The sequence below is a fragment of the Ochotona princeps genome, chromosome 1 (genome assembly GCF_030435755.1).
Source record: "Ochotona princeps isolate mOchPri1 chromosome 1, mOchPri1.hap1, whole genome shotgun sequence".
In the NCBI taxonomy this organism is placed as follows: Eukaryota; Metazoa; Chordata; class Mammalia; order Lagomorpha; family Ochotonidae; genus Ochotona; species Ochotona princeps.
This window is the reverse complement of record NC_080832.1, coordinates 107,913,713-107,940,160: the sequence shown is the minus strand read 5'-3', so window position 1 is coordinate 107,940,160 and position 26,448 is coordinate 107,913,713. Positions and strand designations below refer to the sequence as shown.

General features: G+C 52.9%; 1 protein-coding gene across 2 annotated transcripts; it reads right to left on the bottom strand.

Moving 5' to 3' along the window:
- Positions 1-1,173: 1,173 nt before the first annotated feature.
- Positions 1,174-24,093, bottom strand: MOCS1 (molybdenum cofactor synthesis 1). 2 transcript variants are annotated; one of them, XM_058663541.1, is made up of 11 exons: positions 23,874-24,093; positions 18,542-18,677; positions 17,120-17,287; positions 8,300-8,464; positions 7,344-7,405; positions 6,912-7,023; positions 6,532-6,644; positions 6,059-6,169; positions 4,226-4,346; positions 3,828-3,875; positions 1,174-2,302 (listed from the first exon to the last, which is right to left on the bottom strand). In XM_058663541.1, exons 1-11 carry the CDS (start codon positions 23,973-23,975, stop codon positions 1,542-1,544), a joined length of 1,899 nt encoding a protein of 632 aa, XP_058519524.1. In that variant the 5' UTR covers positions 23,976-24,093; the 3' UTR covers positions 1,174-1,541. The 2 variants fall into 2 exon arrangements, with proteins under 2 accessions (XP_058519524.1, XP_058519532.1); XM_058663549.1 differs by having other exon boundaries at positions 2,165-2,302; positions 3,813-3,875.
- Positions 24,094-26,448: the final 2,355 nt, after the last annotated feature.

Here is a 26,448-nt window from a genome sequence, read left to right as displayed (position 1 = left end):
AGCATGTTCCTTGGTCTTACAGTCCCCAGCAGTCTGTGTTCAATGTAAAACTCGATCAAGTTTGTGCAAGCTGTTTTCTTCTCGCAGCAGCTCCTGCTGCTCCCCCGTGACAGGAGGAAACCTGCAGGTGGAGTGGTAGGGTCTGGTCTGGACTCTCCCCACGCCCATTCCATGTCCACCAGCTGGCCCGTCTCCCCTGCCCTCCATACCAAAGCTGCTCTCACCAGCTGCCTCAGACACCCAATGAGGCTCATGTACAAAATCTGCCATGTCCTTACCTGTACCTTTTTAATAAGAATATATTGTCATACTAAAAATATATATATTAAATCCATACCACTCCCTAGTGTGCCTACCTGCCTGGAAGCATGCTTCTTCCGGGGAGGGGTTTGAGGGTGTGGTGTGTGGTGGGCATGTCCAACGGGGCACTGGAGCCAGCTTAGCTGTGAGAACTGCTGGCTTATGGTTCTAGGAATCTCACCAAGCCCCAAGACCTGAGCTTGGAGGAGTGCCGATGGTCAGGATGGGAACACAGGGGTGTTTTCCAGAGAGCCAACTTAACCTCTGCCAGCAGCACACCTCGGTGTGAGGTCGACGGGAAGACATGACCCGAAGAGGCCCAGCCCCATTGTAGCATCCTATGGACCAGGCCTGTGTTGGAGGATGCTGCAGGGGCTGACTGTACTAACAACTGGGGATACGAGCAGCAAGCAGGTGACACCCCTCCCCTTTGGGCAGAGTCCCCTTGTGAGCATATGGATCTGGCTGCCTGCCTGCCCCCTGGACTGGGGCTACACTCATCCACAGAAGGAGGCCCTTCCAGGGTCTCTGACCTGTTCTCTCCAGGATGGATCTAAGGCAGCTCGGGACCCTACTCCCCTCTGCTCCCTACCCACTCAGCGTGCATACACACAATCCTGTTCTCATGTCTCCAAAGGTAGCAGCGCGGCTTTATTTTTTGCACTGTGAATGTGAAGGCATCTTCGACTCCATTTCTTTCCCTGAAGTGTCCTGGTGCGGATAAAACGGCAGTGAGCAGGGCCAGGCATGAGCGGAGGCTGACCTGGGGCGCCTTAGGGACTGTGGCAGGAGTGCGGGGCGGACAGACAGTGTGGTGTGAACAGGTGCAGCTGCTGGAGAAAAACAGTGACACTCTCTCTGCAAGCCACCCTGTGCTTTCCTCCTCACAGTGGATTTCCTGTTTCATGAGCCCTTAATTCTCTCCCAGGGAAGTATTTGAGAAAACCCAAACCGTGAAGAGGACACTGTGGGCTTGGTGGCCACTGGCAGCAAGGTGGCATTTCCCTTCTCCAGCGTGAGTCCCGGCAGTCCTCTCTCTGGCGCTGCCTGCCGGGGATCCTCTGCAGCAGCCCCCACAGGTTACTCTAGGTCATCTAGTGGTAAGGGACAGGGCTGATCTCAGGCTCCTGGTGAAAGCAAACGGTGCGCTGGGACTCAAGAACTTGACATCTTTCCTTGGCTCTCGGGTGCTTCCCGTTTCTGGACCTGGCCGGGCTGCTGCCTGAGAGGCCGTGGCAGCTCTAAGCTCGGTGGAAGTCGCCTCGCTGGCCGCCCGTCTTGCTGATGAGCTTCACCTCGCTCACCACGATGTCCCTGCTGACGGCCTTGCACATGTCGTACAGGGCAAGGGCGGCCACGGAAGCTGAGGTCAGCGCCTCCATCTCTACCCCGGTGGGTCCCCGAGCCCTGCAGGTTGCCTGGATGGCCACGGTGTGGCTTGCGCTCTCCAGCTCCAGCTGCACTTGCACGTGGGTCAGGGTCACCTGGTGACACAGAGGGATCAGCTGGCTGGTCAGCTTGGCTGCCTGGATTCCAGCCAGCTGGGCTACCAGGAGGGCATCTCCCTTCTTTAGCTGGTTTTGACGGACAAGCTCGAAGGCCACAGGGCCCAGGAGGACGAGAGCCGAGGCCACGGCCACCCGCTCTGTTTCTGGCTTCCTGCCAACATCAACCATGGCGGCCCGTCCTTCAGAGTCCACGTGAGTGAGTTCGTCCGAAGTTGGCAGTGGTCCAGAGCAGGTGGCAGGGGCTTGGGATGCTGAGCTAAGGCACTTAGAGTTGGCATCTGAGTGTACGTGGGAGCTGTAGTGTCTCTGAAGGCAGCCAGAGCCTGGCCACTGCTGGGCTGGGGTGTGGGGTTGAGGGTGACTGTATCTTTTCCACAATGTCACCATCTGGTTGGAGAAACTCACTTGGCATCTCAGACCCTGAACACGGTGGGGGTCCCAGGAGAAAATGCTTAGTCTGGCTTGTGGGGAAGCTCGTGGCACTGGAAACAATGCTAGAAGGCAAGGAGAAAATGCAAAATCTAAGTTTCCCAACTATCTCCTTATCCCCATGTGAACAAGTTGACTATTTTCTGCTGGGGAACAGAGAAGAAAAAAAGAGTGCAGCAATAAGAAACATGCAGACAGTGGATGCTCATGGTTTGCTGGACTCCGGGCACTGGTGGTGTAGGCTCACCCACTGGGTACCCCCACGCACCCACTGTCATGTTCAGGGCTCTCAGAAGCACCTGAAGACTGAAGCCTGGAGCATGTGACCCCCTCAAGGGAAACTCCCCTGAATGACCAAGGACAGGTGGGTTTATTGCCACATCCGAGAGGAGTTCATAACCACCATCTTCCAGGTTTCAGATGACATACTAAGGACAAAATCTCATCAACTAAGATCATGGTTTTCCAGTGCTCCAGGGGTAGCCAGGAAGCACATGCAGTGCCTGCCAGTCCAGAGGGCCCTGGGCACTTGGCAGGTGTGGTCAGGACCAGTAGGGCCAGCACTACCTTGGGGATTCATTAAAGTGGAAGAATCCCACCCAGACTCCCAGAGCAGAACCTGGAGGAACAGGGTCCCAAGCCACTGGTGTGCACACAAACAGCTGAGAGGCCCTGCCCCAGGCAACTGGCTTTACAGAAACTATGCTAGTGGTTACAGTATATCCTGGGAATAATGAAATTCCATAGCTTTCCATCCTACTCCTAGCCCCTACACCAACAGCAACATCCCTTTTTGGGGTAGCCGGGAGAGCATCCCCACTCCCTGCCACTTTGCAGCTGCATCGGCATGGGGGTCCAGAGAGAGGACTCCAGTACCAGTGGCAGGAGAAGAAAGATGGTGATTTCCTCGTGGGGGATGGGAGGCAAGCTGCCATTGGCGGCCGTTGGGCTAGCTCCAGTTTACTCCAGCCTCTCCTCCCCCTCCTTCAGGGGGCCCAGACCAAGGTTAGCCATGGTAGCCCAGTCAGGTCCCCAGGATTGGGGACCACAATGGCTTCGTAAGAAGGGCATTTCTATTGGAAGCATCCTACCACACAGGACAAGTCCTAGGCATGCATGCTCCCTGGCGCTCAGACGTTGGGATACTGAGGTCCAGGCCAGTTCTGCCCCAGGGATGAAAGGCGACAGACATTCTGAGCTAGCTGCCCCTGGCCCTGACCAGTGTGGATGCACAATCACACACTGAACAGGAGCTCCTGTCTAGCTCCACATGCACGGGGCAGGTCCCTCCTACAGAGGGGAAAGTGCCTGGTGGTGCAGCGAAGCTGAGAGGCTGCAGTGAAGAGGAGGGGGGGGTGATATGCCTTCACCAGGGACCTGCTCTTTAATGAGTCAGGCTGGCCATCTCTGAGGCAGAGAGGAGAAAAAGCACTGAGGATGTGGAGGGCTAAGCAGAGGGAGAAAGAGCAGAAGCAAAAAAAGTCAGGGTGCGATACGTGATCCAGGGGCACCTGAGGGCAGGGACCCACTCTCCCACCCTGGGGGACCCGGTGACAAGGGTGAGCGGTTACGTACTGATGGGTCACCCACCGATCAGGATCATGGGCCGGTTCTTCGTCTGAGAGATACTGAACATGCCTAGGGTGAGGGAAAGATGGGGGTGGGGGGTGGGGAGAGAAGGAGGGTGAGAAGAGGAGGTTACTGAGATGGGTGGCTGGACGGAAGTGGTTCCACAGCCCCTAGGATGCATACTCTATATGCACCCTGACAAGGTTGCCTAGGGCCCCATCCTCCTGATCTGTTACATCAGCGATGACACCCTGCCCCTCTACCCCTGAAAACAGATCCTGAGGGCCCACGGTGCCCCTCCTGGGCAGCCTTTGCCCCCAGGTAGGAGTTCCACCAGCTTCCCACTATGCTCCAGGCTTACGCTCCCACTGCTGAGAGCCCCTCCCCACTGAGTTCGGCCTTCCTACATCCACCCTTACCTGCGTGCTGCCGCTTTTTCCTGCCCACAGCAGCTCCAATGATGGCCAGCAGTTCCTGTTCTGAGGCCCCTGCCCGCAGGTGGTCCCGCAGCGACACCTCCGAGTTCCCAAAGAGGCAGACCTGTGTGTAGTGAGGTGGGGAGAGGACAGCAAGCCTGCCTTACTTGTGAGCCGTGACCTCCAAGAGTCTGAGCAACTCATGCAAATGACCTGTGGCTCAGCAGGAGTGCCCCAGAGCCCCCCACAGTGGCAACACACTGGTGGCAAGACCTTGGAAATGAGGGACACAGGTGTGGGCCAGGAGGATAAGAACTGACTTCCAAGGCCTGCATCTGATGCCCTGGTCACGTTTCCTTCAGGGGACCCTACAGAATGAGCTGGCCTACAACAGTGGATGGGGTAGCCTTGTCATCGCCACGAGATCCAGTGGTGCCCCCACACCCAGCCTGGGCATCCTGTTTCACTTCAGTCATTCTGCTCTGCAAACAGGTTGCCTGCCCCTGCATCTGTCAGAGGCCATGAACCCTACTGTGGACTGATGGAGATGACATCTTAAGGTCACCCCAACTCCTGCAAGATGGTGCTGTGGGCTTAGGTGTGCAGTACCACATGCCGGCTCTGCACTGGGCACCAGGGATGCAGAGGCCATCAGAACAACCCCGAGGGCAGAGCTGGCACATGGCAGGTGCAGCACAAGGCATAGGTCTTAACTGCTGGTTTTCCCCACCAGCCTCAGTGTCCACTCCCACTGCACATCCCACCCTATGGTGCTTCCCTCCAGCTCACTCCCGCCTGGCAGAGAGGAGGCCGAGAAGAAAGGTGGAGCCCTGCACCTGCTTCCTCCATGCTTTGACAGCTTGCAGCAGCTGCTTCCTGCCGAATCTCAAGTGCCAACTCCCTTCCCTGGGTCTCAGTGGCACCACTGCTTCCCCTTCCACCTGCTGGCTCAGTGGGAATAGCCACATGCTGCTGCCACAAATGCCTCACCGTCCCTGACGATGTCATTCACCCTGCACCACCCCGGAAGAAACCTGTTGGGCTCCATCCTCAGAATCCCAGCTGTAGTTTAGTGCTAGTGCTGGCCTGATGTGCTGACCTGATGTGCTGGCCTCCAGCCCAGAGAAGCCCCTATCTTTTCTACAACCTGCTGGGTATCAAGCTGCATGCATCTAAACCCTGAGTCTTGAGCCAGAGCCAAGGCCTCCCACCCAGCATGATGCTATCCCTCCCTCTTTCCACAGGCATCACCAAGCTTCCCGGTCCTTCCCTCCCAGCCTCATCTAGCACCCTCATACTCGGGGAGTGCTGTGCAAGGGCCAGATAACCAGCCTTCCAGGCTACAGATCCAACATGTGGCTCACTCTTGCTAAAATACGCACAGGGCCTCACCATGTCTCCCCATGTTCATAACTGGGGCCGGTATTCTGCACTCCTGCTGACATGTAGGGCTGGATGCAGAGTCCCCTGTATCTCCACGCATGAGATTCTGATCTGCCCCTAACAAAGCCATGCAAACCCCAACACACACCCTTCCACCCACCTCTCCTGCTATCCCCAACTTCAAGGCTTGGGTCCATGTGGTCTGCCCCGGGCCCCTCACCACAACCCCTTACTGCCTCTCCAGCCCCACACCTGACAAATGATTACACTGATGGGAGGCTGGGGACACACAGTGCCTCTTCTTGGTCTCCTAAGTTTTGCTGGCCCTGGCATTGCTCACAGGGCTGACCGCATGGGATGTTGCTTTTGGATGGCAGCAGAGCGGATGTGTACCCTGCTGAACTAGCCTCTGGTCAGGGAGCACAGAGGTCGTGAGGGGAGGGGGATGCTCACCTTGAGGTTCCCGTCAGCTGTGATTCGCAGCCGGTTGCAAGTCCCACAAAAGTGCTCTGACATGGATGTGATAAAACTGACCTGGCCTTGGAAGCCAGGGATTTTAAAGGCCTGAGTGGGAAGGAGGGAAAGGGAGGGGCGGGGGGGGTGAGCATTTGGATCCATGTGTTCCCTCCATGATGTGAGGAGCCCCCAGGAAGCTTGTTCCCACACCTCTGGTTCTGGGGATGACCCATGAGTTGCCCAGGCCTGGATTCCCTGGAGGAAAGGCATAAAAGGTACTGGGGCCTCAGAGCTGCAGACGGCCTGGGCCTGCAGCTGCACTGCTCATGCCCAGCCTCCTTTGACCCCCTGCACAGAACGGGGGGTTGGCTGTGATGGTCCTGGGAGGCTTCCTGCTTGACTGGGGTTACCCTTGTGGCCATGGTCCCACCGCAGCACCCCCTGCTGGTTCTCTGGCCCTCCTCCTTAACCTTGGCTGTGCTGGATTCCTCCTCAGGCAGTTTCTCCAGCTCCGGCCACTGTTGCCGGATGGCGTCTAGCATCTCCTTGTAGCTGACCATCTTCTTGAAGTTCCACTTGTTGCCTGTGGTGGGGGCCGGGAGCTCTGGGATCACAGAGCTGAAGGGGCATAGGGGTCTCCAAGCCCACCCTCCCACATGGCATAGGTGGCCATTCTGTAGCTTGTGGTGGGGAAGACAGGGGCCCTGCTTGGATGGACAGCTCCAACCTCACCCACACACAGCTTTGAGAGGACACTGGGCTCCCATCCCTGCAGCGCACCCCAGGGTGAGCATACCCTGCAGGTCTGGCCACATTCTCCCTGCTCCCTCCTCACCCCTGGCCCACTGACCATCGAAGGGCATGTACTCTATGAAGCGTACGTCCAGGGGGAGCCCCTTGGTCAAGGCCACGAAATCCAGAAGCTCATCCTCATTCAGGCCTCGCATCACCACACAGTTCACCTGGCCAGGGCACAATGGCGCCATGAGGGCTGGTCCTGCTCTCTGGTAGCGAGAGCCTTGGGGGCTCAGCACCTGCCAAGGCTCTCTAACTGGTAGGGAGCAGGTTCCCATTCTTGGCCCCTTCCCATCCAGTCCTGTGTCAGAGGATTCCAAGGGGTTACTGATTCCTCTCCCCCTTCTCTCAGTGGTGGGAGGTGTGGTTTGGCTGCACTGGTCAGGGCCGGACATTAGGTCCCCAGCCAAGGTGAACGGCATGTGAGTGGAAGACTGGGTCAGGGCCAGGAGCAAGTCTGCTGTCCGCAGGAGCAGTGAGTTCTCACCTTCACTGGGCTGTAGCCCAGCTCGATGGCCTTGTGAATGCCCTCCATGACCTTGTGGAAGCCTAAGGGTGGGGCGAGAGAAACAAGGGTCCAGGAACCGCCCCTCATCCCAGGCCCACCCCCACGGGGAAAGCTTGAACACTACTGGCCTGCAGGTTAGCATGTGGTCTCAAACAAAGACACTGTTGGGGCAGGGCATGGGGGTTGCTACTGGATTCAGATTGTGGTCATAAGGAGCGTTGTTGGGAATACAGGGCTACAGACAGGCATCCTCCAGGAAGAAACCAAGGCAGGGGTAAGACAGGGCTAAGCTTGTTGCAGGGAGCAAAAAGATTCCTCTAGATGGGCACAGTGACAGGGTGGGGAGCCACTGGGGTCCCAGCTGGCAGTGTACTCCTGATACCTCAGGAGCCTGCTTTCCTCCTGGCTGTCCCACCTCTCTTCAGAGCTCACTCCAGGGGCAGTCAGGGCTGTAAATCTGCAAGTTTCCTTGTAGAAACCCCCTTGGTCCTGGGACAACTCGAGCTGGGGCACAGTGGAGGGGCAGCCTGGTTATTCAGGCTCCCATCAAGTACCTAATGGCTGTGTGGCAGCATGAGATGGGAATCCTAACACCTCCCCTCCCACACTGGTCCTTTGGTGGCCTCCACCTGTCTGGAGAGGAGTGCTTGACAGGACAACTGGTTCCAGGAGACCCCAGCAGCACCATGTGTAAAAGCTGCCTACTCTCCTCTTCCTCCCTCTCACACACACAGACCAGGCAACCTAAAAACACTGCCAGGAAAATACAAAGGCCATCGCCAAATATAAGCTCTTGAAACCCCAGAACCATGAGCTGTACAAACTGCTTTGCCACAGCCCACACTCCCAGAGAACATGACCAGGCCCCACGCCTTGCCCCAGCCCAGCCCCCCAGCTACCTGGAGGAACAGCCACCCAGCCCATGTCCCCATCACCTTTCCTGCGGACGATGAACTCAAACTTGGCTGGCACCAGGGTGTCCAGGCTGATGTTGATGGCACTGAGGCCAGCTTTCTGCAGCTGGGGCAGCAGCCGGGCTAGGTTGATCCCATTGGTGGTCACTCCGATGGTCCGGAGCCCTTCCAGCTGGTGAAGCTGGGCTGTTGAGGGAAAAGGGCACAACAGAGGGAGCAGGGCATCAGCAGCTTGCTCTTAGTCCAAGGGAGATGGACTCAAGTTGCCCTCTGTGGATCTGTAAGCCATACGTGGGTTGGCTAATGTGAAACATCAGAACAAAGACTATGACCAAAGGATTAAACAAAGAGCATCCGTGCTGTGCTGGCAGCTCTCCACGGGGTCTCATGCAGCCTCACCAAAAGGATCCCCACTTAGAGAAGGAAAGGCAGGTGAAGAGGAGTTGAGCAAATCGTTTGAGTTACACAACCCAGATCCAAGTCCACATGGACTTAACTCCAGGACTCAGATCCTGCGTAAGGGAAAACAAAAATGTTGAAATGCTGTTTGGCATTTCCACTGCATCCAAAATTCTCAGAAATAACATAGATTTAAAAAAACTAAACCCAATTCCCTAGCAGTTCTGGTTTGCATATGTTCCTGAAAGAGTCCCCTAAGGCTTCGTGTGTTGAACTATTAATTCCCACTGACAATAACCACAGGGTACAGGCTTGTGGAGCACCTTGTACAGCACCTTGTGGAGGTCAGAGTGGGGAACCTTAAGTATAGCCAATGGCCCAGAAAGGTAAAGAAATACTCAACAAGTAAGCCGGAAGGGGTCAGACGGAGGGAGACCACAGCCAGAAGGTACCAAGAAGCAGCTCTGGAAGAGGGAGCAGGAGATCTGTGAGCTCCAAGCTCAGAGGTGACAGCCCCAGGAGCAGAGAGTCCCCTCTGTGTGACCAGGGGGTGCTGCTTGGCTGGGGACCTGCCCTTGGGCAGCTGGCTTCTCCCGGTAAGCAAAAGCATTCACCCCAAGGCAAGCACACCAGTGTAGACACTAAGGGCAGCCACTGGTGAGCACCTACTAGCACTTCACACTCTGTTTTCCTCCACTTCCGGCTGAGCAGAGACAGAAGCAGTGCTGCCAGCCAGGCTGGTGGGAGCTGTAGCATAGCCAAGAAGCACTGGGCATGCAGGGAGGTATGGCACATCCCAGAAACCTGCAAGACAGCAACAGTCATGGAGGAAATGGAAGATGAGTATTCCTTAAAAACAGCAGAGTTAAAATCCTCACTGGGACAGACACTGCTTGCTGAAAACGAAGAAAAATTAGGTCTCTTGGAAATTAAAATATAGGTTGTTATAGCATGAAAAAAACTCAGTGCAAAGCAGAATGAATATATCTGAAGAGAAAATTTAGCTAGCCGGAGAATCAAGCAAAGAATTTCTTGCAGAACTGCATACAAAGGAAGGAAATGAAAGACAAAATTCACCTGCTCAACACTGAAAGCCAACAAAATCCAGATGAAAGATGAATTGTCAATACATTCAATCATCTTTGAGCAACAAGGTTGTAGGCGATATTTGCATTTCTTACCTACAGCTGAAACTTGATTCTGTAAGGAAGGATTTTACTTTTCCAATACTGAGATATACATATCCTGTAGCTTTGCTGGAGAGAAGCCTTGCATGGGACTTCAAAAATCTTTGGCCAGAAGAAAAAAAAAAAGCAAAAAAAACCAAAACCAAAACCAAAACCAAAAACAAAAAACACTGCTAGGAATTTAAGCTAAGGGGATAGTCATGGATAGGCCAGTCTTTAGTTACAATGAAGTGTATTATGTAACACAGGCAAGTGGGAAAGAATCCGGAGAGTACAAGTGTGTTTTCTCTGGGTGATGGAACATGATGATTCGAAACGGATTCTGCAACGTGTTGGCCTGCAGGAAATGCACGTGCTTTACTTAGGGGACAGAGGACACAGGTAGGTCTCCCAGCAGTTACCCGAGCAGCAGCAGTGGTCTTTGTGCTTATCTGAGGTAAACATGTACTTTAACAGAAAACGAAACTCTTAAAAAATGAAAGCAATTGTTTGCAAAAGAAAGGAAATGGCTTTCCTCTGGCCATGCCAACAAGGAAGATTAGTGAGCAGTGGTTGCTGGCATCGACTACCAGATCCACCCCTAACAAACAAGGAAACAGGAAACTTAAAAATATAATGTGTTGAGAAGTTCTGAGGAAGACAAGCTAAGTGGCTCTGAACTGGGTTGAAGGTGCCTGGCAGAGAACATAAACAGCAAGAAGGAAAGCAAGGCAGTTTAAGCTCTGTCCTGGCCTTGCCCACCGACACCTGTGCACAGCTTGGTACACTCACTCTTACTGAAGAAACAAGTGCTGGTTGCTCACAGCAGGTATACTCAGGGCACAGACTTCCCTGTCGGAAGGGAAACTGGCATTCACTCCTTCACTCCCTACCCTTCCTGTCCTTGCCCAGGACTGTGGGTTACAACCAGTGGTGACTACCTCCACTTCAAGGCAAAGACCTGCAGGATGGTGATGTCCACAACCCCAGGGGAGCCCAGACCTAACGGAGTGGGATTTGCTGGAATCCAGACCAGTCCAGGTAGCAGTCTTCGAGGCAAGGCTGGGAATTCATTGGGGTGCCAATGTCTGAGCAGAATGTGGCTGTGGAACTCCTGCAGATACTGGAGCCCTGCATTGTTGCTGGTGCTGGGAAGGTGGAAGCTTAATCTAACTGTGGCATTTAGCAGGTGGTCCCAGTGGGAGGTCTTCCAGGCATTGGAAGCTCACCCTTAGAGGGTAGCTCTGGTAAGATGCATGGTTCTCAAAGCCTGAATTGGGCTCAGCCACTCTGTTTCCTGTTTCATCCCATGATCCTTCCTCTGCACGTACTTGGCCACGGCCATCCTCTGGCCCCACGAGATGAATGGACCACTGAGACCTGCCGGATCTAGGCCTGTGAACCTCCACAGTGGAGCCAGAATAAACCTCCTTCCTTCCTAAGTTGCTTGTCTTAGACAGTTGCAGTGACAGAAAGCTGTCTGATACACAAGGGAAAAAAGTGTGAACAGCTGATATTCTGCAACCTAAGGCTCTTCACACTCCCTTCTTTCCTCCCCTTCTGCTGTCAAAGACGAGGATGTGGCTTTAAACCTTTTTCCCATTATGCAGTGCCACACAGATTAGCTGAAACCATGAGGGAACCTCAATTCTCAGTTACACCAGAGATCCTCGAGTCCTCTCCTCTCGTAGGGAGAAACTACTTTAATTATTGCAAAAAGAATAACATTAGAAGACAGTAAAGGAAGGAGGAGGTAGGGAGGTGAATATCCTTACAACTGTTTCTATGAAATGCATAGAATCTTTCTTCTTTGTATCAATAAGTAAGAAATGTTAAAGTTTTCAAGCACCAAGAAAATATAAGAATAAGAAAGTACTAAACAAGCATGGCAGGAATGATAAGTACAGCCAAAAAAAAAATATATATATACATATATATATATATATATATACACACACACATACACACACAATATGAGATAAAATTCCACGATGATACACAGAACAAAAGGAGGAATTATTAGGTAACAGTATGATTGAGAAATAAATAACAGGAAATGAACCAGTCACAAGGCTGGGCACGGGAGGAGAAAATGGAGTCTGAAGATTCGGCCGTTCTCCCAGGAAACAGCAGAGGACAAAAGCCATCAAAGTGTCATTTAAGGCAGAAATGAAAGTTCCTGGAAGGACAATACATGAAACGGAAAGAAGGAAATATAATTGAGAAACTTTCTCCTCAACTTAAGACACATGGCTTAGTATTAGCAATTTCACTGAAAGTCCATAGGACAGATTAGTGAAAGCCAATTCAACACATTTATGGTGGTCAAATTCATGACAATTAGGTAGCAAAGGAAGTGCACGAATAACTTTCAGAGCAAAAGAACAGATCACCTACAAAGCAACAAGAATCAAACTGACAGCAGACTTTAACTGTGATGCTGATGGTAAGAAGCCAACAGGTCATGTCCTTAACACACTGTAGGCAAGAACGTGGAGCCTAACATTTTAGACACGTTCAAATTGCATCATAAAGCTACCATTCGACTCTGAGACATCGTGAGAACTATCTGGCATCTTAGATTTAATTGGGTTTGTCACACACAGAGACCTGCGTTTGAAAAGCTTAGAGAGAAAAACAAAATAGCGATGAGATGCTGGAAGACCATGGCGGTTCTGAATGGTGAAAGAGCTGGGGAGAGCTGGTTGTGTCAGCAGACAGAGCCCACGGTGCAATCCATCCAGGACTAAAATTCCAAACTCAGCAAGCATGGGGAAGGCTGGAGAGTGCAGGGAGGGGAGAGTGTGCCAAGGTGCTCGTCTTTCAGGGAGAAAAAGAGGAGTCATTTTTGTTAAAACTAAAATACAGGGAAGAGAAACAGAGTGTAACAAGTTAAAACAAAACATAATAGAAGCCCAAGTATTTCAAGAAAAAAAAATCAATTTAGGATATATCAAAGACCTAAATCAAACACCCACACCTATGAAATTGTGAGCGGAAAACACAGGAAACACTTTGTGACGTTGGCACTGGTGATGACTTCTTGGATAAGATCCCCAAAGCAAAGGAAACAAGAGCAAAATTAGACAGATGAGGTTATGTCCGATTTCTCCAGAGATGAGGCAGCTAACCGAACGGAACATCACCAAGGTACTTATATGATAAAGGAGTCATATCCAGAATACATCAGCAACTGAAAGAGCTCAACAACAAAACACAAGCAATCCGGTTATGAAATGGGCAAAGGACCTGAACACAGCTCTCAAAAGACAAATGGTCGACAAAGACATGAAAACATGCTCAACATCACTAGCCATCAGGAAACGCAGATCCAAACCACAAGGAGGTATCCCTGCACTCTATTAGAATGGCTCTTATCCACAAGACAGGTGTCCTTCATCAGAAGAATGCATAAAATGTGGCAGATACAATGGAATATCGCCAACCTGTAAGAGTGAAATTCTGTTATTTGTGGCAAAGTGGATGGAACTGGAACAGTGTGCTGAATGAAATAAGCCAGACATAATTGGCAAATATCACATGCTCTTCCCTTACATGTGAAGCTAAAACTAAAAACCAAAAACGAACAGTCACCCCTCAGTGTGACCCTAGAATGTTGGGAGAGAAGGATTTTCCACAAAGGGGCAGTAGGGTGGGGAGTTAGGTGTGGTCCATTAACTGTGACAAATACTAACATGAGATGCCAACAGGGGTAAAGGGTGAGGCTACAGGGAAACTATTTTGTATTGCTACCTCATTTATTTTGTAAATTTAAAAGCATTCCGGAACAGTGTGTTAACCCCTGCCCCGATATGTCTAAAGTTTAAAAAGCAAGGAAACGATGAGTATAAAAATCAGGAGGATTTACCTAGGCAGGAGTAGGGATTCGTGTGTCCAGAAGAGGAGAGGTTACATAGGTGGCTGAGAGTTACTGTCAGTTTCTCTATTCTTCCCAAACAGGAGGGACAATGGACTTCCTTGAGAATGGATGATATTATAACCTATCCATAAAGCCCAACACAATAATGTAAGTCAGGTCCTGCCTGGACCAATGAGGAGCATATTCCATGGCCAAGGATTATCAATGGAACCCATCAAACTAAAACAAGCTTCATCCTTTTCCAGAACCCACCATGGGCTCTCATTGTATTTCATCTCTCACAGGCTTCAAGCTATGAACAGGGTAGCTATTCCCTTTAAGAAAGAAGGAAATGGCGTGGGGCCAGGGGTGGGGGTGGGGGAGATGGACTAACAGCTTGAAAAATTAAAGAAGCGAGGAAGGGAGGGGAGAGCTAAGTGAGGGGAAGCAAAAGCTGCCACATGGAATGACTGGAGCTGAGTCAAGTTCTTCCAACAGTGAAGTCGGGCTCCAAATCGAGGGCCCTGCAAACTCCTCCAGCACCAGCAAAGTGCTTGTGCACTCAGCTCCCTTCTTCCTCACTTCTTTTGGAAAAAACCCTAACTTTCACTCTCCAACATGGCAGCTGCTAGCCATATGAGGCTATTTAAATTAATTAAAGTATAATAAAACGAATAAAATGACAAATCCGAGTCCCCAGTCTCATCAGCCATGGGTCAAACGCTCAAGTGCTCCAGGTGGCTGGCAGCTGCTGTATCAGTCTCCAGACGGTGCCCTTCCTCTGGGGTAGTCCAGTGGATAGTGCCACTGCAGACTGCTCAGCAGAAAAGGGCAGGGGAACTGTCTGCTACTCAGGGCAGATTGGGGCTGAGCTGCAGAGGCGAGGGGGTTGGGGGAGGGCATCACAGATGACTGCCGACAGAGGCCAAGAGCCAAGCGTCGCAAAGCTTTTCCAGGAGAGCTGGGCAGCAGCCCCAGGGCCCACGGAGCTTCAGAGGGGAGAGGGAGGGAACAGCAGGCTCAGCCGCCCTCATAATGCCCTCTGGGTGGCATCCTTCGCCACTCTCACCCAGGAGTCTGGGCACAACAGCTGGTGAGCAGCCTTCCCTCCCTTGGCCCAGTCCTCCTCCCACTTCTACTGACAAGCCCCTGCCTGGCTAGCTCTGAAGCAACTCCTCCTGGGGAAGATCAGAGGCCAGTGGGGAAGATGTGCAGGGCTGGTACACACAGCAACTCAAGGCATTGCAGTCCCGTCTTTCTGAAGTGTGTGGCTGGGGAGGAATATACACTGTCTCCCTGAGCCCAACCATCCTGAAGGGACCCAAGGCAGGACACTTGTCCTAACTGATGTCTACCAGGCAACCACCTCTTTCCTACCCCCATGTCTTCAGCCAGGCCCAATAACCATGAACCATCACAGTGGGAAACGTCCTGAAGGGTGGCTACTCTGGTGACAAGGGCTCTGAGGCCCAGTGGAAAGGCTGTGCATAACTCCACAGGGGTCAGGCAGTGGCAGAAGAGGAACAGGGTGCCAGCTCCCCTGGCTCCCACTCGGCGTAAAGGGCAGGCCAGAGGCTGCCATGAGAAGCCACATATCCAAGCCTGTGCCTGACTGAGCAGCCTGCCATCCTGTGCCCTACCCCTCCCTCAGGTTCTCGCCAGGGGCATGGGTGGAGCCCATACCAGAGGGTAGCATGTATAGAAAGTGAGCTGGATGAAAGGGCTGGGCCTGGCAACCAGCACGGTTCAGCAGGTGCATTGCTTTCCTGGACGCTAGCCTGCTATTTAGCACCGAGGAGCTGCCTGGAACAAGGGTCAGCTGTCCTCAGCCAAGAAGGATGTCAGGATTCCAATGCAAGAACCCGGGGGTGTGGGAAGGAGCTGGTGCCAAAGAAGGTGACGGGAGGAGGTCAGGGTGCCTCAAGATGTTCTTTGGGGCAATTCTAGTACTGTGAGCACTTCTTTCTTAGGGGTTCAGTGCACTGATGGAACCACTTGAGGGGTTTGCCATCCAGTGCATAGTGGGGTCTCACAGCAGGGGCTGTAGCTCTTCCCTATGTGGTTTCAGTACAGTACAAGTTCTTGAGGTGTTTCAATGACTGTGGACAGGGCAGGAGTTGGGAGGGTCGTCCAGAGCAGCAGGCAAGGGGCTGACCACTCAAGACCAGGGTCCCCACTGCCCTTGGTTTCATCACCCAGAAGACACAAGCAAAGGTTTCCCCGTTTGCCCCTGGGGCTTAGAAGCAGCACGTGGCATGAGGCTCTGAGGGCCAGTTCCACAGAACCCTTGCACATGGTAGGCACTTCTGTATTTCCTCTGCAAGTCAGCCCCCACAGGTAGATCCCATCACTGCCTCGAGGCTCAAACTAGATTTGTAAAAGGAGCCTGAAGACTTGCTGTTGGTAAGAGGTATCACCGAGATCCGAATGGGCTGTGTTGCTCTGTGGTCTTCACTTCCACCCATTTTTAATACATCTGGTTCAACAAATATAAGTGAGTACCAACTCTATAGAAGGCATGGTGCTAGGGGCTGGGGACACGGCTGTGAGCAAAACCTGCCAGCAGCAACCCAGGAGTTCCCATACTCACTAATGAGGGAGACAATGAAAAACACGAATGTGCCACCAAAACCATCAAGTCAGGAGGGGCGAAATGCTATGAAGAGAGCAGATGGCAGGGAGATGCCACCCTCTTCCTGGCAGAGTCTGGAGAACAAACATTTTCAGCTCTACAACATGGCCCTTGTTGCAGACACTGAACTTAGGATTTCAAATAGCTTTCACGTAGTGTAAAACAGGATCTCTCCTTCCATCCGCCCTCCCTCCACACAACATACAGTTTAGAAGTCTAAAAATCATTCTTGGATTACAAAACATCAACACAGGTGCTGATCCAGATTTCTCCCCAGGACTTTGTCAAGCTCCTAGAGTGATGGGTGTGTACACTAGACACACCTCCTACTGGGGTAAGGAGGCCAGGCCAAGGAGGTGACACCAAGCAGACCTGAAGAGGAGCAGCGAGCTCTGTGCTCCTGGCTAGGGGACCAGCCAGTGTGCAGGCCCAGCTGTGTGATCTGTGAGGAGCACCAGGCAAAGAACAGCTATTGGAGGCAGCAGGCAGCAGGAGCCAGGTCACATGGCCTGTTGGCAAAGACTTTAACCAAAACACACAGCTAGGCATCGGGACCTGGCATGGATTGGCTTGTGACCTTGGGGGGTTATTCAACCTCTGCCTGCCTCATCTGCTCATCCAAATGGGACTCCCAAGAGTGCCTGTCTCCCAGGGTGCTATCGGATGAAGTGAACTTGTGCCTAGGTGCCACATTGATGCCAGGGTCCAACCAGGGAGGCAGATGCTGCTGAGCAGCCATGCTGACAGGTGCTGGGAGGAGCAGTGATGCCAGTTGGCCAACTCACCCACAATATCGACCACATCTGGCCGGATGAGTGGCTCTCCGCCTGTGAGCCGGATCTTGTCCACGCCTTCTTTCACAAAGAGCCGGGCGAGCGTCAGGATCTCCTCTGTGGTTAGCAGGTCAGCCTTGGGGGTCAAGGAGATGCCCTCCTCGGGCATGCAGTATTGGCCTGAGGGCAGGAAGAGGATGAGGAGGTAGAAATGGGCATGGAGGCAGACACTGCCTGCTCCCCAGCTCCCAGCAGGTCCAGAGGCCCCAGAACTTGAACTAGACACTTCAAGCTGAGGTGGTACAGATCCTCACCCTGCCTTCTGGTCCCTGAAATGTAAGCAACCCCTCCCCAGTTGGCTGTAACATCCCTCTGCAGGGAGCTGAGGTTATGAGTTACAGATGAGCTGGGCCAACAGCAACAGGCAGGCCTGGTGGGCAGGGTCTGCCTAGAAAGGCCAGGGCTTCAGAGCCTGTTCATACTGGCACTGTCCACCCTTCTCCCCATCACCTACTGTGGGTACCCTGAAAGGAGTGGTACCCCGTGGCTCAGCAGAGGCTGTGTATGAGTGTTCCCCAGCCCACCCCGCTGCCATCCGTCCCCATGTCACAGGCGGAAGAGCTGGCCAGGACATGGAAGGGAGGGGGCGCCTTCATTCAGCATCACTTCTTACAGGGCAGTTTTACTGAGGGTAGGTAGGGGTAGGGCCTGTTAGTGGGTCACAGGTCAGATTAGTGACCCAGTCTGGAACTGGATTGTGCAAGTAAGGAGAACACAATGAGAATATGAGGATGGACTGGTGTAGTTTTATTTGGTTAAACATTTGCTAAATATCCATGTGAGTATTAACTGATCTGTGAAGCAAACATTTCTGTGGGCACGTACAGAGGAAGAAGCGAGAGGAAGAAGGGAGAGAAAGCACAGAAGGGAGGGAATAGGGATGGAGGAAAGGAGGGAGAGGGAGGGAAGAGGAGAGAAAAGGAGAAGGTGGCACAAAAGAGGGTGAGGGAGGAAAGCAGGGAAGGAAGGAGGGAGGGAGGAGGGAGAAGGAGGGGAGGTGGAGGGCAGACACAGCACCAGAGCTCCCCGCTGGGACTATAAGAGGGCTCTGTGTACTGGTCTGGCTGAGAGCTAGGGTGTCTCCCCAGTCAACAGTGCTGCCATAGGCACTGCCATGTACTGCAAGTGTTCCCAATGTCCTCAACCCCATCACCGCCCCCAACTCGGAATGGCTGGGAGACAGGAGGAAGCAGTCCCGAGGAGTGAGCTGTGCAGGACCTGACCTCAGTCCTGAACCCAGCCACCATGCTGTGCTCTGATCTGGGGAGCCATCACACTCAGTCGTGACCCATGTGTCTCACATGGGGTACCTGGGTGGAAGTGGCACCCGGACTTGGAGGTGCGGAGCGCTTCTGAGCAAGGGAGGTGACTTACATCTGAGATTGCACTTCTCGGTGAGGGAAATGCGCAGGTAGCTGTGTTGCCGGCCGAAGCTGTCGGTGAGGAAGGCGGAGAAGGGGACCACATGCTCCCGCAGGAACTGCCTGCGTATGGACGGCTCCTGAAGGGGCTGGGAGGATGGAGGATGAGGACAGGATGAGGACAGTGGGCCCTGTCCCTGGGGAGAGCTCCCTGGGCAGCAACCAGACAGCCCAGAGACCAATAGCCCCACTGTCACCATCCACATTTCTACAGCCTGGCCCAGAGTGCCAAAGCCTGGGCGATGGTCCAGCGCCTGGGCGATGGTCCAGCCCCTGGGCTGGGCTCAGCGGAGGTGAGTAGAAATGGGCATCCTTCCCAGAGCCAGGAGGAAGGATTAGGCGTCTTTTGTCTGGTGGGGCCTATGGTGCCGGAGGCTCCAAACAAGGCCCAGACTTGTCTTGGGGTGGGTAGGGGCCACCCTCACTCTCCCCACTCCACCTTGCTGCACCCCATCTAAAGCACAAGCCTGTGTTGTGACACAGCCCGACGAGCTTCTTGCTCCAGTGGTGCCGTTTAGCAAAGCACCTTACCTTCCAAAGACTGTCCTCAGTTCCATTCCCACCCCAGCCTGTAAGATTCTCTAAGGCTCAGATAGGGTTCAGTGCGGAGGGATCGGTCCAAGAACCCTGGGCAAAAGCAAGAATATAGCCCAGGTCTCCCAATTCCAAGCTGTAAACTCTTTGCACTAATGGTCCAGGGAGAGGCCAAGGTGGGTACGATGGCCACGTTACCCTTGTGGGACCCTCAAGGAAAAGCAGCTGTGGCCCTGGTGCTCATCCATGGTGAAGGGGTAGAGTCTACAGACAGGGGTCTGAAGTGGGGTGGGAGTCCCTGGCTTGTGAATCAGGTATGACCAGGCACACTGAGAAGGTTCCTTAACCTTACACAGGCCAAGGTGGGAGTCAGGATGTTGGTAGATGGCTTTTAATGGAAAGGGGACTTCAGGCATTGCACAGATCCAAGGGAACCAACATTCTTGGGCACAGGATTATGAAGAAACGCTGCCTTCCCAGAGAGCTACAGCCCTGGCTGCCCATCAGAACCATCTGCAAGGCATAAGAAACAAAATCCACTGGACAGCAACTGAATCCAGCTCTCTGGGGATACTTACTGTCAAGTTCAGGCAACTCAGATGTGCAGCCAGAATGCAGGGCCACTAATCCACTCAGAGATACAAGTGACATGAGTAAAAGTGTGTCGAGGTGGGAGCTTCCGGGATTCTCCCATGTCCACCCAACTGGCCTCAGTATACTCAAACAGCAGTTCCCCACCCCCTCCAAGCAGCCCTGCTCACAGTCCCAGGACTATCTCCCTGAACTAAAGCCCCTGCAATCCCAGCAGCACAGAGAAGGAGGGCGCTCCCCATAACCACACAGTCCATCCACAGGTGCGCTGGGGAGTAGGGCAGGGAATGCCCTGTACCCGAGAATGCCCCTGGCCCAAATCCACAGATTCCAGAGACTGCCCCACCCCTGATTTAAGGTGCAGCTGCAGCCTTTCTTCCATCGACAGCTATCTGTCACTCATTCCCGGCTGTTCCCCTTCACCTGCCAACACATACTCCTCACCTTAATCTTAACATGCTTTGTGGGAAAAGGTGCTGGGTGAGAGCAGAGCCAACACAAACACAGCAACTGGGAGCAGGCGAAAGGATCACGGAGTATGACTCAGCAGAAACCAGAGCATAAGCAGGAGGAGAGAGTGATGGAGAACAGACTTGTGCCCTTGGCTCTGGCCTGACCCTGCACCACCATCTCTGAGATGCAAGCGCACGCACATGCACACACACACACACACTCTTCACTTGGGTAAGGACAAGCTTCCTCTCTGCCTTGGCTCTCCAACAGTTCATGTCCTACTTTTGTTCTTTCATTTTTTTTAAAGACTTATTTTATTTGGAAGGGCAGATTTACAGAGAAAAGGAGAGATACAGATCTTCCATTTGCTGGTTTACTCTAAGTGGCCGCAGCAGCCAGAGCTGAGTTGATCTGAAGCCAGGAGCCAGGAACTTCTTCTGGGTCTTCCACGTGAGTGCAGAGTCCCAGGGCTTTGGGCCATCCTCCCCTGCCTTCCCAGGCCATAAGCTGGGAGCTGGATGGGAAGCAGACAGCCGGGACAAGAGCTGGTGCCCATATGGGATCCCAGCAGATGCAAGACTAAGATTTAGACACTGGGTTATCATGCTGGGCTGTTCTTTTTTTTTAACTCGATTTTCTAGGAAGGAAAAGGTTACTTGTAGCAGTGGAAGGAACCCAGAATTCAGGGTGGAGAATGACAGGATAAAGCAAAGAGAAGGGGTAGGACAAAGCCCCCAGCTACTCATATTCCCAGAGCCCCAGGCAGTTTCCTTTGTGTGGGCTGTTGTCCTGACTTATGGTGCATTGGTACCGGGTATAGGACCTCTGTGTCAATGGACAGACCTGTCTCTAATCCAAAGGGAAGGTGGTGTATGCAAACCTTAGTTACAAGGAAGCCTTCATGTTTGGGCTGGGGTCTGCCGTCAAAAGGACTAACCTAACGCTGTGGTTCTGAACCCTGGCAGCACATCAAAACTACCTGCAGAGCCTCCCAGGCCTGATGACAGAGCCCCACCAGCAGCCTGGGACACACCCAAGAGTCCCAGCCCCGTTCTGTGCAGTCAGGGCTGGGAAGTGCTGGCCACATCAGGTGTTACTGCTTCATCCAGGGGTGGTGGCTGTGGTGCTGATCTGAGAGCTCTGGAGAAGGCATGCTTCGATTACAAGCCTGGCTCCAGCTGTCCTCAAGTGGCCTGAGGTCTGCAAATTTCAGGTTGCTCCTCTCCAAGGTGAGACAATCACCCTCCCTAGCTGGCTTGGAGGAGTTCTCGGCACATACCAGGTCTTCAGAGAACAACTGTTATTTCACTAAAAGAGTTCTTGACATTCACCCATTCGATATTCGTGTGTGTGCCGTGACTACCCCTTCCATCTCTATCACTGGCAGATGGCCTGAAGCTGGGGGGTTCCGGACCTGTGGCCCCAATACCTGAAGCAGGACTAGAGAAATAGGAGCTTCCCCAAGGAGCCCTGGTACGAGGGGCTAGTAGCCAGGCATTACGCATATGGCTACCTCTTGTCAGTGTAAGCTGGGGCGGCATGGGTGAAGCCTGAAATATGGGGGTGGGGGATGGGCAAGGATGCTACAAGGGAGTTAGTTAAGGAGACATTGACTTTAAGTGTACTTGATCCAAAGGGTAAAAGGCCAGCCCCACAAAGAGCCCTCCAGTGTAGAGACAGGGGAGAAGAATGGCGCATTCCAAACTCAGAAATAACCTGTGCTGGGGTGATCTGTGTGATGGGAGGAGCCAGCCAGGTCCCAGACACCATCCCGGTTCTCTCTCCCCTCCTCTACAACTCCCACCCTGGCTCTAGGCAAAGATGATCACACAGAAACATGGGATGCAGGGTGGGCTTGGAGTCAAGAGGAAATCCCCACACCACACAGCTCTTCTCTGTCCCCCACACCAGCCCTGTTCTCCAACTTTCATATCTACTTTCTTCCAACATAACCCACCTCTGGTCAGCATGTCCTTTCTGGACCCTGAATGGCTGGGTGTCTTGGCCTTGCCCCAAGCTGCCCTCTCCTTGCCTCTGCCTTGGGCAGCAGAGGCTCAGGGCCTCAGGCCAGCATTTTGGTACCGCAGCAGAGCCTGCTAGGGGCTCAAGCCTCCAAAGGAGTAGTGTAGTCCTCCTGGGCCAGGCTAAACCTGTAAGCAGATGGCCTGGCCATCCTGTTCAGTCCAGCAAGTAGGTGCCTCTGCCAGTCCCGCATTCTGCCAAGTTCCTTTTCCATGTGTGCAAGCACCTGGCCTGTCCCAGGGGGCTCTCCAAGGCCCTCTTCCTATGGTCCCCCCTGTTGGTTCCCACAGATGTGGTTCCTCGCACACCCCTCTCACACCTGAACCTAACTCATAGACAATGCCTGACTAGCTTTCTATCCTGGAGCGAGTGTGGGAGAGGAACCCTTGTAGAAAGATAGAAAGAGAAGGCGGTCAGGCAGACCAGAAGCCCCACCCCTACTCTGGCCAACAGACAAGCTCTGCAGAGTGGCTGAACATATATAAGGGTCACTTCAAGAAGAAGTCTGCAGAAAAAAATAGGATGTCAGTTTGTTTTGGTACAAAAAAAAAAACTGAAATCCATACATAATGTTTGCCATAATATGCACTTTGCATGAACTTTGTCATACTTCTTAAATGCATGGATCTGGAAAAACTGCCTCAAAACAAACTTCCAATCCCACTTTCCACAGAGACCCTCGTTAGCGGCGGGGCTGTATCTGAAGCCCAGCATCCTGCTCTGGGGTCCCAGTTCCCCCAGGTGCACGACCCCTCTTCCCTGCAGCACTCCAGGGTAGACAGAACCTCTCCAGGTCACCCCACATGGAGGATGCAGAGCACAGGTGCTGGGGCTCCAATTCCTGCCTTACTCCCTACCCTCTCAGCTTTAGAGGTCTGTGACCTTCAGGGAAGTGAACTCTCAACACCTGTGTTGAAGAACCAGGCGCCAACACCAGCAGCTCATAAGAATGCAAAATAGCCCTTTCCTTGAAACCTTTTAAGACCTCTCAGCCCTCCTTGCCCCGTGAAACTCAGGGCTGACACTGAGCAGGTCTATACTTCCTGCCGGTGGTCCAGCTCACCTGGGAATCCCACGGGGTCTGGTAGGGGACACCAGCGGTGTGGGCAGCCCGGCCCCCTCACAGAGCAGGAGGGGGAGGGCCAGCGAGTGATCCCAGGGATGCCAAGACGGAGAAAGAATACGGGCAGAGACTTCCAGGAAACAAGTATTCCCAGACACGTTTTCCTGACCACAGGAGCAAAGCAACCAACAACAGACTAGGACAGGAAGCACTCCAAGGGGTGCCCTCAAAGAGTCAGGGATCCTGCTGCCCAAAGGCTGGGGGGGCGGGAGGGAAACGCAGTGAAGCCCCCTGCCCGGATGATGCCAGCTTCTATCCCTTCCCAACAGAAAACAGGGACTCCGCAGTCAGCCAGGCACGAGTCACACAGCTGTGGGTCCAAAGTGACACCTGGCTGCTGGTGGCACGGAGATGACACGGTGTCACAGGGACGCCTGCTCACACACAGCAACCCGGCCCTCAGGGGGTGTGAGGGAAGGTCTGGGGGGGTCCCCCTACCCCGGGACAGCCCCCCACTACCAGGCGCCCCTCCGGCCGGCCATCACTCCACCCAGTCCTGCGAGCCCAGAAGTGGCCTCCGAGCACAGGCAGGTGCTTCTGGGGCCGGGTTAGGTGGGCTCACCTCGCCGGGGTGGGGCTGCGACACCGGGAGCCCCGAGCTGCAGCTCCGGGTGCCGGGCCGCAGGAGGAGGCGCACCATCCGGGTCACGGGCCGCGCCGTCATGGAGCCTGTGGGTCAACAGCGCCTGGGCGAGTAGCCGGTTTGAGGAGCACGCTAGCCCAGGACTCGCCGCCCCGTCGCCCCGGCGGGGGCGGGGCAGGGACGGGGCTGGGACAGCCAATCGGCAAGGGCGCCGTGCCGCACGGCCTTATGGGGGTTGTAGTCCACGCCCCTCTCCGCGGCCGCGCCGGTTAAGCATTCTAGGGGCAGAAGCATGAAGTTGGCTTTGGGTCCAGGAGGCTCGCGTCTGTCTGCCGCCCTCTTCTAGTTGCGGTGTGAGTCAAGAGAGCTAGCCACTACCTTGAGTGCAATATGTAAAAAGATGTTGCAATGCAAAATTTCTGAAAAAGCAAATCTAGTAAGTATCAGCCTTGAAAACTATTTCGGAGCAGAGAGAGACACAAAGAGCTCTATGCTTTCTGATTTACTCCCCAAATGCCGGCAAATAGCTGGAAGTCAGGAGTGACAAACTCAACCAGGGTCTTCCATGTTGGTGTTAGAAACCCAATTACTCGAGCCTGCGTTAGCAGGAAGCTGATGTCAGGAGCTGGGAATTAAACCAGCCACTTTGATGATGTTACAAAGGAGTTTTAACCGAAACACTTGGGTTTTGAAGACGTTTGACAGACAAAGTGAAAGGACCAGAATGGTCTTTGATCTGCCATTTCACCTTCTAAGTGGCTAGAATGGCTGGGACTAGATCAAAGCTAGAACCTAAAACTACAGCTGGGTCTCCCACACAGGTGCAAGGGACCAAACACTTGGGCGATCTGCTGCTGCTTTCCCCAGGCCATTAGGGAGCTGGGCCAGGTGCAATAACTCAATTGGCTAATCTCCTTGCAGGTGCGGGGAACTTGGTTGGTGTCCTGGCTGCTCCATTTCCCAACCAGCTCCCTGCTTGTCGCCTGGGAGGGAAAGCAGTAAAGGATGACCCAAAGCCTTGGGACACTGCACCCATGTGGGAGATCCAGAAGAATCTCCTGGCTTCAGATCGGTTCAGCTTTAGCTGTTGCTGTCACTTGAGAATTGAATCAGGAGATGGAAGATCGTTCCAACTATCCTTCTCTGTAAATCTGCCTTTCCAATAAAAATAAATCTAAGAAAAATAATGCTGGTTTAGAAGTGAAACAGCCAGTTGGAAGAACTGGTGCCCACATGGGATGCTGGCATGCACGTGCCAGTTTCACCTGCTGTTCCACAATGTTGACCCCCAAACTGAGCATTTTAAAATCAAGACCCATTCTGCATTCACGTGGCTTGCTGCTTCCTAGTTCCAACGCCAAAGGGTCACTTTCTTTTCAAGGTACACTTCTCCAATTGTACCTCCATAGGACACGAACAATATCAGTCTTAGATCAAAAGGAGTTTATGCAAAGAAATCAAGGGGTGCGTGGGCATCATTTTTGGAATATTTCCTACAAAGCACCATGCTGAGCATCACTGAATACATATGTCATGGAACAGAATGTCCACTTGATGACTGGTGAACACGAGGCTTGCAGAGGCTGGATAATCTCTCCAGGGCCATACAGCTGATTGAGTGGCAAAACTGGATTCCATACCCAATGAGTCAAATCTCTACACTTTATATAATCAAGATTCTGTAGTATTGGGGATGGTGGAAGTGACTATACCTCCTCTCTGAAAAGCAAAGATGTAAATGTGCTAAGATTTTAGGAGGTAATTTCCACTCATTGATTATGTACTAAGAATCATTATACTTGGGTCAGTATTGTAGTATAGTGGGTAAAGCTGCTAGCTGCAATGTTAGTATCCCATGTGGATGGTGGTTCATGTTCTGCATGCTCCACTTCCCATTCAGCTCTCTGCTGGTGGCCTGGGAAAAGCTGTTTTGTGTGTGTGTGTGTGGGGGGGGTGGCCCAGGTTCTTAAATCCCTACTACTCACATGGAAAGCCTGGAGGAAGCCCCTGGTGCCTGCCTTTGGCCTTGCCCAATCCTGGTCATTGCATCCAGCTGGAGGATGAAATGGCAGTTGGGAAGATCTCTCTCCCTCTCTGTAGCATTTTTTATATTCAAATGAGCCTATGCATTGTTTCCAAAATTCGATCACTGTTGGACTTGCAAGAAATTAACTGACCAGAACAGACTAGCTGGCAAGGGTATACCAGACAGTAGGGATAGGATTCTCAGTCTAGAAGAATTGACAGGCTCTATGGAGGAAAGAATAACTGAATATAGCAGACTCACATATGTAGCAAGACTATAAGAATGGGATGATTTTACCTTTAGATGAAGGTTGAGTTTCTCACAATGTTATTCAGATTTCAGGAAGTACATCATGGGAGATGGTGTGCCTCAGGTGTTTGAACCCGGGGGAACTGGCACAGCAGATTCGGGGGAAGGGGAATGAGGCTGCACTAAAGACCCATCCATCTCTAGATCTGTCAGGAGGCTAGGGCATAGGACAGAGAGAACAACAATTACTGTTTTGTTAGTTTGAATTCCAAAAGAGGG